General features: G+C 41.2%; 1 protein-coding gene across 1 annotated transcript in view; it reads right to left on the bottom strand.

Moving 5' to 3' along the window:
• Window positions 1-14,495, bottom strand: part of MLXIP (MLX interacting protein) — a 42,007-nt gene extending 27,512 nt beyond the window's left edge. Inside the window, exon 1 of the mRNA XM_072143750.1 lies at window positions 13,712-14,495. Coding sequence (XP_071999851.1) covers window positions 13,712-14,139 — 428 coding nt within the window. The 5' untranslated portion in view covers window positions 14,140-14,495. The remainder of the gene's footprint in view (window positions 1-13,711) is intronic.
• Window positions 14,496-14,707: the final 212 nt, after the last annotated feature.

The raw sequence follows: 14,707 nt of genomic DNA, 5'->3' as shown, positions 1-14,707 counted from the left end.
GGGTGCCAGAACCATCTATTTCATCATTGATCATCTATCCTTAATGTAGGTAAACAAAAACTCTTGGTAAACTACATTAAGAAATAAAAGGGACAAGGACATTTCTGTCTTCTACATGTAATATAATTGAAAGTTGTGGATTATGGCTGACAACAGCAATGGCAAGCTGTAGACCATATAATCTTATGTAGTCCAACTAGGAAGAAGGGGATCTATGTTTATCCAGGCCCATCCAGTTATGTCACGTTTGTGAGTAAATGCCAGCAACCTATATATGACATAAGTACAGCTATGAAAATATCAAAGGTAACACAGTGTTAGAAACAAGGGGAGAAGTCTCAATCTAAATTTAGGAATTGACACTATCATCTTCCCTGCTGCTCTTCCCTTAGGATCATATTCTTCAAACCTTCTGCCCAGGTCTAAAAATATCCTAGAGGGATCTCCGAAAACAAAGTCCCTGCATAATTCAGATTGTATATCCAATATATAGGACACCCACCATATAGGAGCTAAAATATTCCCATAGAACAATTGGGTATACAGAGAACTATCCGATCACTTACAGGGTTAAATCTTATACATGTTTGACCTGCTGTTTAGTATCAGCAAATGCCTTGTAGGCAAACTGTGGGCACAGATATCTGTCCTTGGTGATAGGAATGCAAGACGCAGTGTAATTTCTACTTAAGAAGACATTGCAAGGACAATACATGTAGACACAAGATTACAAGTGGTACTGCCTAAAAACCTTAACACCTCTGAACATAACTCATTAACCTCCTAGTGACCAGCCTTAGAGGGCAAGGAGACTGTTAGGAGACGATGGCTATCCTGGGTTGAATTGAGCACTGCCTTTTTACTTCCTAATAGGTTTTGGACAAGTAGACCTAATTAGGCAGGGGTAAAGAGTCAAGTGTTAAACCAAAAAGGCCATCATAATAGGCCCTACATTTTAGAAAACCCTTAGAAATAGAATAGTTTTCTGTAGTATGCAAATATATTTATCAATCTTTGAGCAGTTTCCCCATTTCCCCTTTTTTTAAACAAAAAACTATTTCCATTCACATGCTGTGAACAAACTTGCTCTACACATTAAATCAGATGCATATTGATTCAATCTGCAGATTTTACATTTATAGTGAGTAAATAAAATTGATAATGTATAACTCAACAGTTACTACAAGAACAGCACGGGACATGCTGAAAGCTCTGAACATGACCTCCTTTAGATAGTAGGCCCTCTGCTAATGTTTTACCACAGGTCAAGTCATACACATTTCCATTATAAAAGGACTTCACCTTCTACTTCTCCCAGACCAGGATGGCTCAAAGGTTTTAACTTTGCTTTGGTTAATGATTCAGGTTGTATTTACACAATGATGTCCCACAAGACCAAGAAATAGAGGGACACTAATATTATTTCTCATTTACTGCCATCATATTCGCAGGGCTTTACAGACTGTCATTAGTTACAGTTCCTGGTTGGGAATACAATGTAAATTCGCCATCAGGATGCCAGTGCTGCAAGGCAACAATCCTAACCACTGAGCCAAGCAAATAAAGAGAATAGCAAACAACTGGTACACATCACCAGTTTAACTGGCACGCATGCCCTGGTCTGTGGAAAAAGAAGTCATCATCTCAGTTATAATTTCCTCCTAGAAATAATGGCTCGGCCAGAATACCACTTGTCATCGGAGTTGTATCTTTGGCTCTTCTCCCTTACCCAATATCAGGCTGGAATCAATATTGTATTCATTCGTTTATGCACTTTATTATATAAAGAACATTGGATCTCCTCGGATATGGTCACAAGGGACTAGGACTGTGCGGATTGTCTTCACAACAACAACAACTGATGAACGCTCAAGTGGCCTCATAGAGATCACAGCGCGCCTCCAGTGTGAACACTTCATGGAACAATTACTTGTCACTCACCACTAACAGGGATTGGCAAGAAATCACAGCCTGTACTAAACCCACAAGTGATAAAGCTTTACCGGAGTGCGGAAACAAACACATACATCAAGGTTGTCATGATCTGAAATGAAGCTAGAATACAAAAATACTAGAATGTTACTTGTAATCATTGGTACAAATTACATGTCAACATTTGGATGTGTTCAGAGGTCACATTAAGGCCTGTACAAGCAACAAATCCACATTGTGCCGCCCCAATAGAAGGTCAGTATTTCAGTATAGGCTTCTGATATTCTCCCGTCTCACAACTTCTTATGGCTGTGCGTAGACCTGAATGCAAACAGTGACGTCACAGGATCAGGCGGTCAGACTGATCATCAGCCGCTAGACACAGCAGCCCTCAAGTACAGCGCTCATTCTGCAGGGGGACCTCATGACACATGACGTCACAGTGATCCCCTTTTTAATGTTTAATTAAAAATACAAAAATTGTGGCCGATTTAGAAAGTCATTGGCAAATTCACATTCACTTGAATGTTACTGTATAGATTTACCAAAGTAATCTATAAAATGTATAAAGGAGGACACTGCAGTGCAATGTGGAAAATAAAGTACTCAGCATTTACCGTATACAGGCAGTCCCTGGGTTTGTTCTTAAGTTGAATTTGTATGCAAGTAGAAACTGCATATTTTATTATTTTAGTTCTAGACAATTTTTTTTTTTGCCCCAGTGACAATTGGAGTTTCAGAATTGTTTGCTGTAATTGGACCAAGGATTATAAATGAAGATTCATTACAGACACTTTACAGCTGATCATTGCAATCTGAGACTATAGTAATAGCATGCAGAGAGCTTCACCAGAGGTCACAAGGGGCAGAGGGGTCCGTCTTTAACTTGCGGTAGTCTTTAAGTCGGTTGTCCTTAAGTAGGGGACCGCCTGTATACCATTCTGGGATCGGCTGGTCATCAATAGGGTGGCAAGGTGCATGTTCAGCCTGCTGTACCACCCAACAGCGAGACTCCTTGTTGCTGGGGGAGTCCTAAAATAAATAGCCATTAACCACCCAGAGGATTGGGAATAGTTTTATAAGTTGGGACAGTCTACTGACAAATGAAAATCTACAAGAAATCTGCAACGACCTAGGTTTTGATATGGATTTATCAAGAGAACGAGGTTATATTGGAGGTGAAAAGAGGTTGGAAAACTGCACACAGAAAATCCACATTCAAGAACTGTAACAGAAAGAGCAGAAACTCATGATATACACACATTTTGACATGACAAGCTGGAATGTGAACTGCTATACAGACTATACTTCAACAAAACTGTAATATTAAGGACATGTTTTAGGAACAATTTTATTTAGAAGTGTCACTGTATTTTCCGCACCACTGTGGTTCTCACACCTTATGTCATGCTGGCACAAAGAAAAGAAATAAAAATCAGCAAAATATAAAAAATCCAGATCCTTGCAAACAGGATTGTTTTCGTTGTAAACACAGCATAAGATAAAAATATGTCATGTGCACAACTACTTCACTAGTACATAATAAAACCATGTTAACAGATTAGAAATACAGTCCCAGTAGTTGTACATCATTGTAGAAGTAGTCAGAAGGTCAGTAGTCACAACCAATTACACGTCCGACTCAGCGGCCTTCAATAGGTTCCCATGTCCCACCATGAAACTGCTGAGTCCATCTCAGCACATGTTCACAGTGCGGAAAATGTTTGGGACGCTCCGGTTAACTCTAAACAACTACAGTCAGCAGATAGAACGTAATATATAGGTATACAACGTGGACACACGGAGATCATTCCTTTGCCAAGGTTTTTAAAGTTGTGTTACAAAATCTTGAGTTATAAATACTGATCTTACATGGAGTAGAGCATCTGCCATCAGCAGATAAGGAGATTATTTTTTATTTTTTCAGCTGTTGAAACTTGCATGAATTCATTGCTTCCACCCATTTTATATCTGTGTGCACAATCTATAGATCTGTTCTGGTAACACCCACTAGAAGTCACAAAAGTCAGGCTGCACAAAACGTGAGTCACAAATGAACCGGATAGTTGGACAACTTAGAAGACAACATATCAAGTGGTAGTAGAGAGTCCTAGTTGTGGGGAGGATTTTAAAACGGCACAAAATAGGTTTTCCCCCCATTCTCAGTCCTTTCAGGTTTGTTGTGTAGCATTGTGGCCAGTGAAAATGAAGGCAATGTAATATCTGCACTCATTTCTCTCACAAGTGGTTCTCTACGGTGTCTCAGAGGGGATCACAAGCTGCTCATATACCCCAAAATAAATAATAATAATTCTTAATTTATATAACGCACACAGATTACGCAGCGCAAAGCATGACAAATTGTTCCCCGTCTCCATGGGGATCACAATTTAAACAACCTACCAGTATGTTTTGGAGTGTAGGAGGAAACCGGAGGGCCCAGAGGAAACCCACGCAAACACGGAGAAAACATAAAAAATCTTTGCAGATGTTGACCTGAAGGAACAGGATACAACTCCTTTCACCTATACTTATAGGTTCGCTTTAGTAAATATTTCTACTACCCATTGAACAAAATAAATGAGCTATAATTATCAAGAACTTTCATTTTTGCCATTCCTATTTATTCTCTCAGAAAGTTCTAAATAGATTGACATCTGGGCATTACCAGTTGAAGAGTATTATCCCTACAGTGGTGTCAGGGTCAGATCGTGAATGGAAAAAAAAAACAAAAAAAAACTGGAAAACATTCAGTTTTCAATTTGGTTACATATTGTTGTGCAGAACACACAGCTCTAAGTAAAGATGTTCTAGAGTAGATATTTTAGGAAACATACCAGGATTTAGAGAAAAAAAAAATGACTATAAAGTCCCATCACTAAACCTATGAGTGTGCCATTCGATTAGTCCACAACCAGATATTTTTTTGAACTATCCTGTTCAGTTTGGCTACTGTAAACAGGTGTCCCCTATCTGATGGCAGCACCAGTCAGCACCTTATTGAAGTTCAAAATAGCATTGTGCCGATCCACAGCATCACCGCAGAAGGTGAGCACGTTTTCACCCTCACTTAACCTTTTGGCTCTAATGACGTAACAGCATTAGCGCTTCCTCCTTGTTCTCTCTACTACAAAAGACTGAATATTGGCACCTTTTAACATATACAGAACAGCACAAGTGTAAATAAAGTTAAATATAACACTGAATAAAACGTCCGAATAAGCCCTTATAATACTGGCACTGCTCCGACAGAGTACCATTTTTTTGGGTGCACCTTTAACATGGGATGTACAACAAACTTCTGTCGGACTTTGCATGTTGAATGTAAATAAATAATTCTTTTTTTTTTTTTTTTTTTTTTTAAATAATTCTTTATTTATATAGCGCACACAGATTACGCAGCGCTGCACAGGCATGTCAAATTGGTCCCTGTCCCCATGGGGCTCACAATCTAAACAACCTAACAGTATGTTTTGAAGTGTGGGAGGAAACCGGAGTACCCGGAGGAAACCCACGCAAACACGGAGAGAACATACAAACTCTTTGCAGATGTTGACCTGAGTGGGATTCGAACCCAGGACCCCAGTGCTGCAAGGCAGATGTGCTACTCACTCAGCCACCGTGCCGCCCCTAATGTAACTCGCGGACCGACACCAGAACGCCCATTTTAGTGGCGAAATTTGTGTTGCGTCAGGTATAGTGCAGTGTGCACCACAAATGTGTCTCAGACACTTGTTAAATACATGTTACATGGCCAGATTTCACTAAAATACATTTATTTAACTATTTATTCAACTTCCTTGAAACATTTCTCCAGCAGTCACGTACTGTCCTAGTGCCTAGAAAAGACAGATATTTGATTTACGGAACATTTACGGAATCTCCAAAAAAAAAAAAAAAAAAAAAAAAAAAAAAAAACTTTTGCAAAACGGTCTGCAGAGGTCATGACCTGAAAAAGCCAGGATGGGAATACAGCAGGCAGACAGGCCACAAGGGGTAGAGGTAGTGCTGATCTCCCCTGGGGTGAGGATTTATGCAGTCACAGATATGGGAAGACCCATTTAATAGAAGAGCCGGAGTGACAGAGCACTAATCCCTGAAGACATGCCTGGCACACGCGGCTTGTTTGTGCTAAACCCACAGAAAACAACACGCCACCTAATACAGGAACTTAAAACAGCTGTTGCTGGGCACTTTAGAAGAAAGACAGAATTATCCGGCTCACAAGTCCTGCTTATTCACTCATCCTGCACAAACAGAAAGATTTTCCTGACGCCACAGACAGCAACCGAATTATAATAAACCATAAATAAGAAATAATCTGTCCAGAATAAACCCATGCAGAAATCAGGTCATGTACATGTTCACAAAGCATGCCTGCAACTCAAGTAAGATAAAGTAGACAAGCTTCCCCTCCAATTTAACCCAGAGAAAATAAATTTAAGCCATACATTTACATAAATATCTTATTGTTTAGGAAAAATATACCTATCCAAATATAACACTGATCACAAAACAAGGAACCAGGCTCCCCCATGCATTTTCACTGGCTATTAGACAACCAAAGCTCGCCCAAGGTTATTATCGGCCATCCTTATCAAGACCATAGAACTTGAACAGAACACTGAAAACGAAACCAATTCTCATGATCAATTGGGGTTCTAGAGTTTGCATTCATCAGCAAATATTCAGATCAGCTCTAAATAAATGAGGTCCGTGTACAAATGATACTACAACACTAAGGCCAGTGATCGGTACAGAGATCACACAGATTATCAACAAACCCCAGCCCAGAATATGAGCTCACATTTCCAAAAACTGGACAACCCCCTTATCACATAGGCATCCTAAACACACAAAATATTGGGATTTTCTCTTTTCTCATAATACACAAGAGTATGATAGCAAGTTTTAACACTGTATTTTAGGTGGTTGGGACAATCAGTACAAGAGAAACTCCAGTGTGCCTCTATAACAGAAAGCAATGAGTCCCAGTGTTCATGTGGTAAGCAGGCACCAAGAATTGGTAAAAATAAATTTAAAAAATTAAAAAAAGCTTAGGCTTTTAGCTGTGGGGCCAAGTACCTTAGGCTTCATCTAAGGATGATGCCACATGTTCCATTTTTGGACCATTTTAAAGCATCTGTTTTTTACTGTTTAACATGCTTTTGGCTGCTTTGAACCGGTTTATCCATTAAAATAAACAGGTTGTAAGCAGCCAAACACATGGTAAAAGGTAAAAAAAAAAAAAAAAAAAAAAACGCATGTGTTTTTAAACAGACTGAAAACGCATCACCCTTAGGTCGGCGGCACATGTGGCGTTTTGAACCCGTTTTGCGGCAGTTTTTTGAAAACGCATCCATTTTTGACCGGTTTTACCAATTAACAGGTCAAAAACGGCTAGAAAACGCCACGTGTGCTGCCGGCCTTAGGCCACGTTTAGATGTTGCATTTGTTCGGGAACAAGTAACACATGTTTTGCTGGTAAACAATACAAAGAAACAGATCACAAGCATTTAAGTCTAATTAAATTCCGCATTGGGAAGAGCTCCTCCTCATAGCGCTTGCATTAAGTTTGAAGACACAAATCAAATGCAGTGTGTGAGCGCGGTTCAAGCCACTTCATTAAAATGGGTGGCATTTTTCATACTTTGTGCATCACCCAGAATTGAAAGCATTTCTCCATTCATTGTACTTGGTGGGCAAAGCAGCTCCGGCCTGTCGCATTAGCCTCTGCCCAGATCCCGGCGCAGATTATAGAACAATTCTACTACAGGTCCTACAATCTTACATTGATATACTGCGTGGCGGGGGAAAAACATGAATCTTGCACATTGTGCCAAGTTATGAAATATCTCCCCCCAACATGTCCGAATAATATCCGGCACCAGGTAACGCTCTTTCCTATGGTGTTCATCACCAAGCTGAATATTTATGTTACAAGCTTGGCATATGCAAATGTACTTTACCTAGTCATATGGAGGTGGCAACAGAAGCTTTAACTAGTCCTGTAGTTACCACTTTAAATCATGCAAATATAGGACCGTAAAAAAAAAAAAAACATGACTTTAGCAACAGAAATCTTAGTGGAAACATCCATCACTACATTTTTCCATAAAATGTCTGAAACTCTCTGCCGAGCATTGCACAATAGAAATACACTAAAGTATTTTGCAACAACAAAAGTTATGCAACAAAAAGAAAATCTGAAAAAAAAAAAAAAAACAAAAACATTTCCCCTGCAATTAAATGGATAAACACAACTCTAAAAATGTATAAAGTGTAAAGATGTAAGCACTGCAACCCAGGCTCTGTATGAATACTGTCCTATAATGTAATCAAATGTTATGTACAAGATAGTTGTATGTGGGGTGAGGACAACTGCAGGAATAATAGTCATCTATGAATCTATGAATGTGTGTCCCAGGGCAATGGACAGTCTGGGAAATAGGTTTGTTATTGGTCCATATTTTGCTCTAGAAAACAAATTAAAATGTTAGTAAAGTGTGGTATAGGCTCCCAATGTCAAATGTCTTAATAGTAAAATTGCCTGATGGAAAAACTAAAAGTATAGATCTTTATTAATATTCATTAACCTCCAGGGGTAGCGAACATATGGCTCAGGAGCGAGATATGGCCTCACCTCTCTATGACCCAGGCACAGTCACCTGCGCAATGACGACGGTGCCTGGGTCATGGAGAAGGGCGCCGGAGCGTCGAGGAGCTGGCAGTTGGGAGCACAGGTAGGCAAGTATTAATTACACTGTGTGCCTACCTGTCCACCTCTGAGCAGGGGCGCGACTACAGCGGTAGCATCCATAGCAGCTGCTATGGGGTCCACAGTGTTAGGGGGCCCCAGCATTCGACCTGACACATATCCTCCACAGAACACAACATGAAGCTGCAGCTCAGATAAGAAATGTGGCATTGACAGCAGAATGACGGGACTAGGGACCTATTATCTTTAATTCCTGCCTTGTACTTCCCCCATGTTGTCATCAGCTACTGGGACAGATCTGTTTATAAATGTAAATATTAGTGCATGAATGTGTGTGTGTCTTAGTGTACAAATGTGTGAATATACAAAATATATATTTTCTGAGGAGGTAGGGGGGCCCACTCCAGAAGTCTGCTATGGGGCCCGACTCTACTAGTTACGCTCCAGCGTCTGAGATTGCATCCCACGGATTCATAAACCAGTCAGGTGGAGATAGGTGGGTTATCAGAACAACACTTTCCGGCTGGTTATGATAATAGGAGTAGTGTCAAGATGTCACATGTACTATAGCCCAATTTCAGAACCTGTCCCCACCCCCCATCAGGGTTAGCTTGTTAAAACTTGAGAACTATTTGGATACAGAGTCCAGTTTTTAATAATATTAATAAAATATAGTATCCAATCAGGTGGATTTTTTATATCTAGATTTAATGGACCAATTCGTGAAGGGGACCTTAAAAAACACAACCAGGGATTTAGCCTTTAATGCCAAATACACAACAAACAATGTCCACTGCATTATTACTGCACTATAGCCCAGTAGTGGATTATAACAGGCACAGCCCAGGGCCCATGGAAGCCCAAACCACCCATGGCCTTCACCCATGAATTCCTTGTACATCTGTTCCTGCTCTCGAGCCATTTCAGGACCTTTAAAGGACCTCCAGAGGTCCTGAAACTGCAGATTGAAATTAGGTAGAAGGGATGCACCCTCCATTACCAAAGAACATCGATTCTAGCACCATAAGTAGGAAGTGAATTCAAGTCTTGTAAGGACTATAATATTCATACAGCCAAGAGCCCATGGCAATCTTAATCCGCCCCTGCTATTAGACAAGTGCAATTGCATCCTAGTTATCCAAGACTACTGCACAAAAAGGCCTAAATTATTCAGGTAGACCTACAAAGAAGCAACAATCTGAGAAAATCTCTATACCTGGATAGAAAAAAGAATTACACAACTAGAAAATGTCTCCCTTGATGAACCCTGGACATGGCTGGAGGTCCTCGGTTCTCAAGATAGACCTGGGTTTTAGAGATGAAATTGAACAGCAGTACACACAAGCGATTGCTGACATATTTATAAAATTGGAGAGGGACCTCCATTCTTACTTACATGGTATGTTAACATGATCACAACGAGATTAGATCAGGTGAAAGCAGGATAAAACCCTGAGCTCAGCGTTTGCCAGTAAATATACTAAACATACACAAAGTGTAGAAATCCTCAGCTGTTCTCCACGGTAACCAGAGTCAGGACAGGTCAAGGTCTCCATATTCTGAGTGGATATAACCATGTGGTCACCATTTTATAGGTACTGAACAGTTACTGCAGCATAAAACTAGACTTGTAGGGTTTGTGAACTTTATAGCGTACGGACTCCTATAATTTGGGGTTTAGCTGCAGGAAATTGCAGCACTTTGGGTTATACTGGAGATCATACAAAACCACAAAAGAACTTTCTTTGTTCTAGTCAGTCAGGGTAACGCATAGGAAAGTTTAGAAAAGACTTAAGGGAAACTATAAAATACCAACAGATGTAGTCCATTATGAGATTCATGTTATACATATGGTCTGAAACTGTATCCACTTCTCAGACACAAACCAATTGTAACCTCTAGATGTAAAACTAGTCCCTTTTTTTCTATGCAAGTCCTTTAGCTGATCATATTGGGAACCTAAGTATAGTGTGTATTGCACAAAAGAAGTGTGGGGTGAGTGAACTCAGATTACCGCAGTTTAGAAAATGACGCAATACTTAAAAGGAAAAAAAAAAAATTGGTCGGAGTGTCGCTCTAAACAACGTAGGATCCAAGAGCTGCAAGGCAACATTACTAACCACCGAGTCATCATGTTGCTATATTAAGAAAATTACAGACACCTTAAAGAGTCCAAGACAATAGTTTTACAGACGTACAGAGAGCAAAATAAAAACCATTTAGGATGACTTCACACAGATTTTCAGATGCAGCAACCATAAAAGGGGTAACCCGAGGGCAGTGTAAAACTGGAAACTAGAGCAATGAGGCCCACTATATAGCCATTTAAGCTTTATGGTGCCATCAAATTTTGTAACAGTTTACATACCAGACGTGAAAATAATATCCAACACTCAAACCCCAATTCTAAATTATATTCACAAATTTCTTTTGATAGTAACTCAATCCATAGCCATTACCTTGAATGGTTATGGACCTGGGATTGTGGTCAGTAACTTACTGACTGGTTCTTCACTTCAACTTAAGCCTTCATAGCTCTTAGAGTCAGGATTTTATTTAGCCACAAGATAATGGCGATTAAGAAGGTGGCTAGACCCAGCATCTAGATCTCTAGTAACTGTAGAGCTCGTTACATAAGCTACCTATATTATAGCAATGTATATGATGAGTAAAGAGCTATATGCTGCACATCGGGGTGAAATGTGTGCGAAATTCTGCAGATTTATGCATAAAATTTTGTGCAAGATTGATCAGTACACTGTTTCTTTTGAGAAAACCAGCCAGGGTCAGAAACTGGGCATTTGCCCAGGGTCCCCTGTCATAAAGGGGCCCCTGCATGTGGATTTTTGTGGGCAGAGGATGTATTGCTCTTTTAATACCCCTTTGTTGAATGCCCGGGTGAAGATGCTTAGAATATCTACTCATCTCCGATCGAATATCTATCCATCTATTAATCGATCTATAATGAACTGGACTTTATATTTATGCATTTATCATCTATCATATATATACGATCATCTTTCTATCTCCTATAAATTTCTCCTACAGTCCCATATTACAGATTACAAACAGTAGTATGGTAAGGCAAACTACAAAGTGTGCAGGGCTAAAAAGGAGACACTTAATTTTATGAACAGTCACATTCAGGATTTTATTTTGGGGCCCCACTTTTAGTTTTTCCCAGACAAATACTAGAGTACAGGAAACAGAGAAACAAAGACAAAGACTAAAAAGTCCCAAATGATAAATACCTCCAACTAAATTGTCTTGGGGGAGGAATAGAAACAAAACACTGAAAGAAAAACAGTGTACAAGGGAAGTGTTAAATATTGTGAGGTGTGGTAGGTTTTTGATTTTGTATTTTGAGGATTACCTTGGTTAGGTTATATGCACACTAACACGTATTTGGGACAAGTGCAAGCCATTGCTTCAACAGCTAGTCACATGCTTGTGGTTTCCAATGTGCCATGTGAGCAGACTGGCCAAACCGCAAATTATAGAGCAGGTCCTATTCTACCGAATCTCACACAGTGGACCAATATTGCACAATACACAGTAAGCCAGTCTCGATGATAGGACCGCACAAATCTGCTTTGTATAAATGTGCGGTAACTGCACACAACAAAACTGTCTGCTGGCCAACAGCTGCACTATTTTTCTGGTGAATTTGAGATTTCACCATTGAAAACAAACAGCCGTCCATCGGCTAGCCTATGAAGGCTACTGAAATTTCAGTCTCAACATACCCAGAACATGAACGGGACATTGTCTATACCACCAACAATGAGATGAAGGACACTGGAAGCAGTAAATTGTATAGCTACATGTAAATTTCCCCATATCCATAAGATATAAACTATGTTATTTTGATCTCCGGTTTATATGGAGCAATGTTTCCATACGTTGTCCGACAGAGGGACGGTCATGCTGGTAGAAAGTAATAAGGAAGACAAGTGTATAGTTTATAGGAGCTTTTACTACAGTTACATGTGTCAGTGTGAGTGGATTAATTCAAACGCACGGCTTCAGACACAATTTGATATGGGTCATCAGAACTATGTGCTGAGCACAATATTAGGTCCGTGTAAAGCTAGGTCATGGCCACTGGTCAATCTCATCCTCTTATTTAGTTCCCTTTGATAAAAGCAACCAGTCAAAAACTGAACGGACTTCTATGGGCGCAGGGGCAGGACATGACTAAATATCTGCACAAGGAAACCTCAGATTGTAAGCAATTGTGAGCAGGGACAGAATGTTTAAACTGCATTATATTGCTCTGTAATGTACACCCATTATTATAGCTGTACCCCATGTTTTGTAAAGGGTTACAAAATAGAATAATCTTTATATAGCATCATTCTAAGAGTAAGCCTTTCCTGCTCTAACCACACTGATCGGTTTTGGCAGTATTCTTCATGACCCAATTCTAGTTTCACACAGGTCTCCGTTCTGCCACAGCCGTCCATGTGCTGGCCACTTTTTCTGGACAGACTGAAATCAATGCAAAAGTTGAACATACACCTAGGACAATTTGTTGCGTGCAAATCTAAAGCATTCTCATCTATTGCTTGTGTTAGGATAGAAATAGAATTCATACTATGCATTACAAAAGGTAAAAACCAGAATAGAAATTGACATGGCTGGAAATTTTGGAATTTTATAGCAGAATCTGCCCTGTATAAAAGAGTATAGGGAATACAATGGGTCGGCGGGTGTGTGGGGGTCCGGACAGGGAATACAATGGGTCGGCGGGTGTGTGGGGGTCCGGACAGGGAATACAATGGGTCGGCGGGTGTGTGGGGGTCCGGACAGGGAATACAATGGGTCGGCGGGTGTGTGGGGGTCCGGACAGGGAATACAATGGGTTGGCGGGTGTGTGGGGGTCCGGACAGGGAATACAATGGGTTGGTGATCATACATGGGTCCAGACAGGGAATACAATAGGTCGGTGATGGTACAGGGAATACAATAGTTCAATGCTGCACTACACCTGGCCACCATTAATGTAATAGTTATGGACCACCCTGCACTGGGCAGACCCCTGGCTCTGTGTCCACTTACCTGTACGCCAGTGTCATGCACTCCAGAAGTTTGGTGAGGGACGCGTCTATTGACAGATGGCATGTGCTGGTCTTGCCGAAGCTGTACGTCTGGCAGGCCTTCTCATTCACCGTGTCGAAGTCGTATCCCTTCTTGGGCGGGTGCTCGCTGTGCGGGGAGGACACCATGAAGTGGCCGCTGTGGATAATCTGCGCCTCGGTGCTGTCCAGCTTCTTGAGCAGTAAGTTGGGTTCGTCCAGGTCCGAGTCATCGTCCTGTTCCTGCTTCACCATGACAGCAGCATGCGCCAAGCGCATGGGCAGCGCCTTAGCCATCATCATCCTTCCGGCGCCCAGCACCGGGACATCCCCGTCCACCGAACCGATTTCTCGCTGCGTTATTGTCACTGGCGAGGCCGGGCTCACGGGGGCCTCACTGACGTCACGCATCTTCCACCCTATCGCAACCTGCTCTACACCAAAATATGGCAAGTGGGGAGGGGTCTTGTGCGTGATTGGCCGCCTAGATGACCGGCCCTCGACAACGCCCACACAGTGACGTAGACGGATGGTTCTAGGGTGTGTGTTGTGCTGGAGATCGCAGGATCAGGGCCACAGCTTCCACTTTCTATTGTTTCATGTACGAAGGTCTGCGGAGGAACCGCCAGGAGGCGCCAGTCCTCTGGAGCTCCCCCATCAGGACATGTCCTTTATGTGTCACTAGGGGGAGGCGGATCGCTGTAAGGTCACCACCAGAATCCTCCACGTGGGACACTGTATGTATAGTGGCAGCTAGAGACAGGCCCAATTCTAAAGTATCTGTGGCTTATGAGCCTGTCGCCTGTAGCTTTACTTAAAGGCAGCGGTTCTCAACCGTCCTAATGCCACAACCCTTTTATACAGTTCATTATATTGTGGTGACCCCCAACTATAAAATATTTTTCGTTGCTACTCCATAACTGTAATTTTGTTACTGTTATGAATCATAAATGCAGCCACAGCAAGGATGCCCCCAGCA

The sequence above is a fragment of the Engystomops pustulosus genome, chromosome 1, assembly GCF_040894005.1.
Source record: "Engystomops pustulosus chromosome 1, aEngPut4.maternal, whole genome shotgun sequence".
NCBI classification, from domain to species: Eukaryota; Metazoa; Chordata; class Amphibia; order Anura; family Leptodactylidae; genus Engystomops; species Engystomops pustulosus.
The sequence above is the reverse complement of the archived record's forward strand: the minus strand, read 5'-3'. Positions and strand labels throughout refer to the sequence as shown.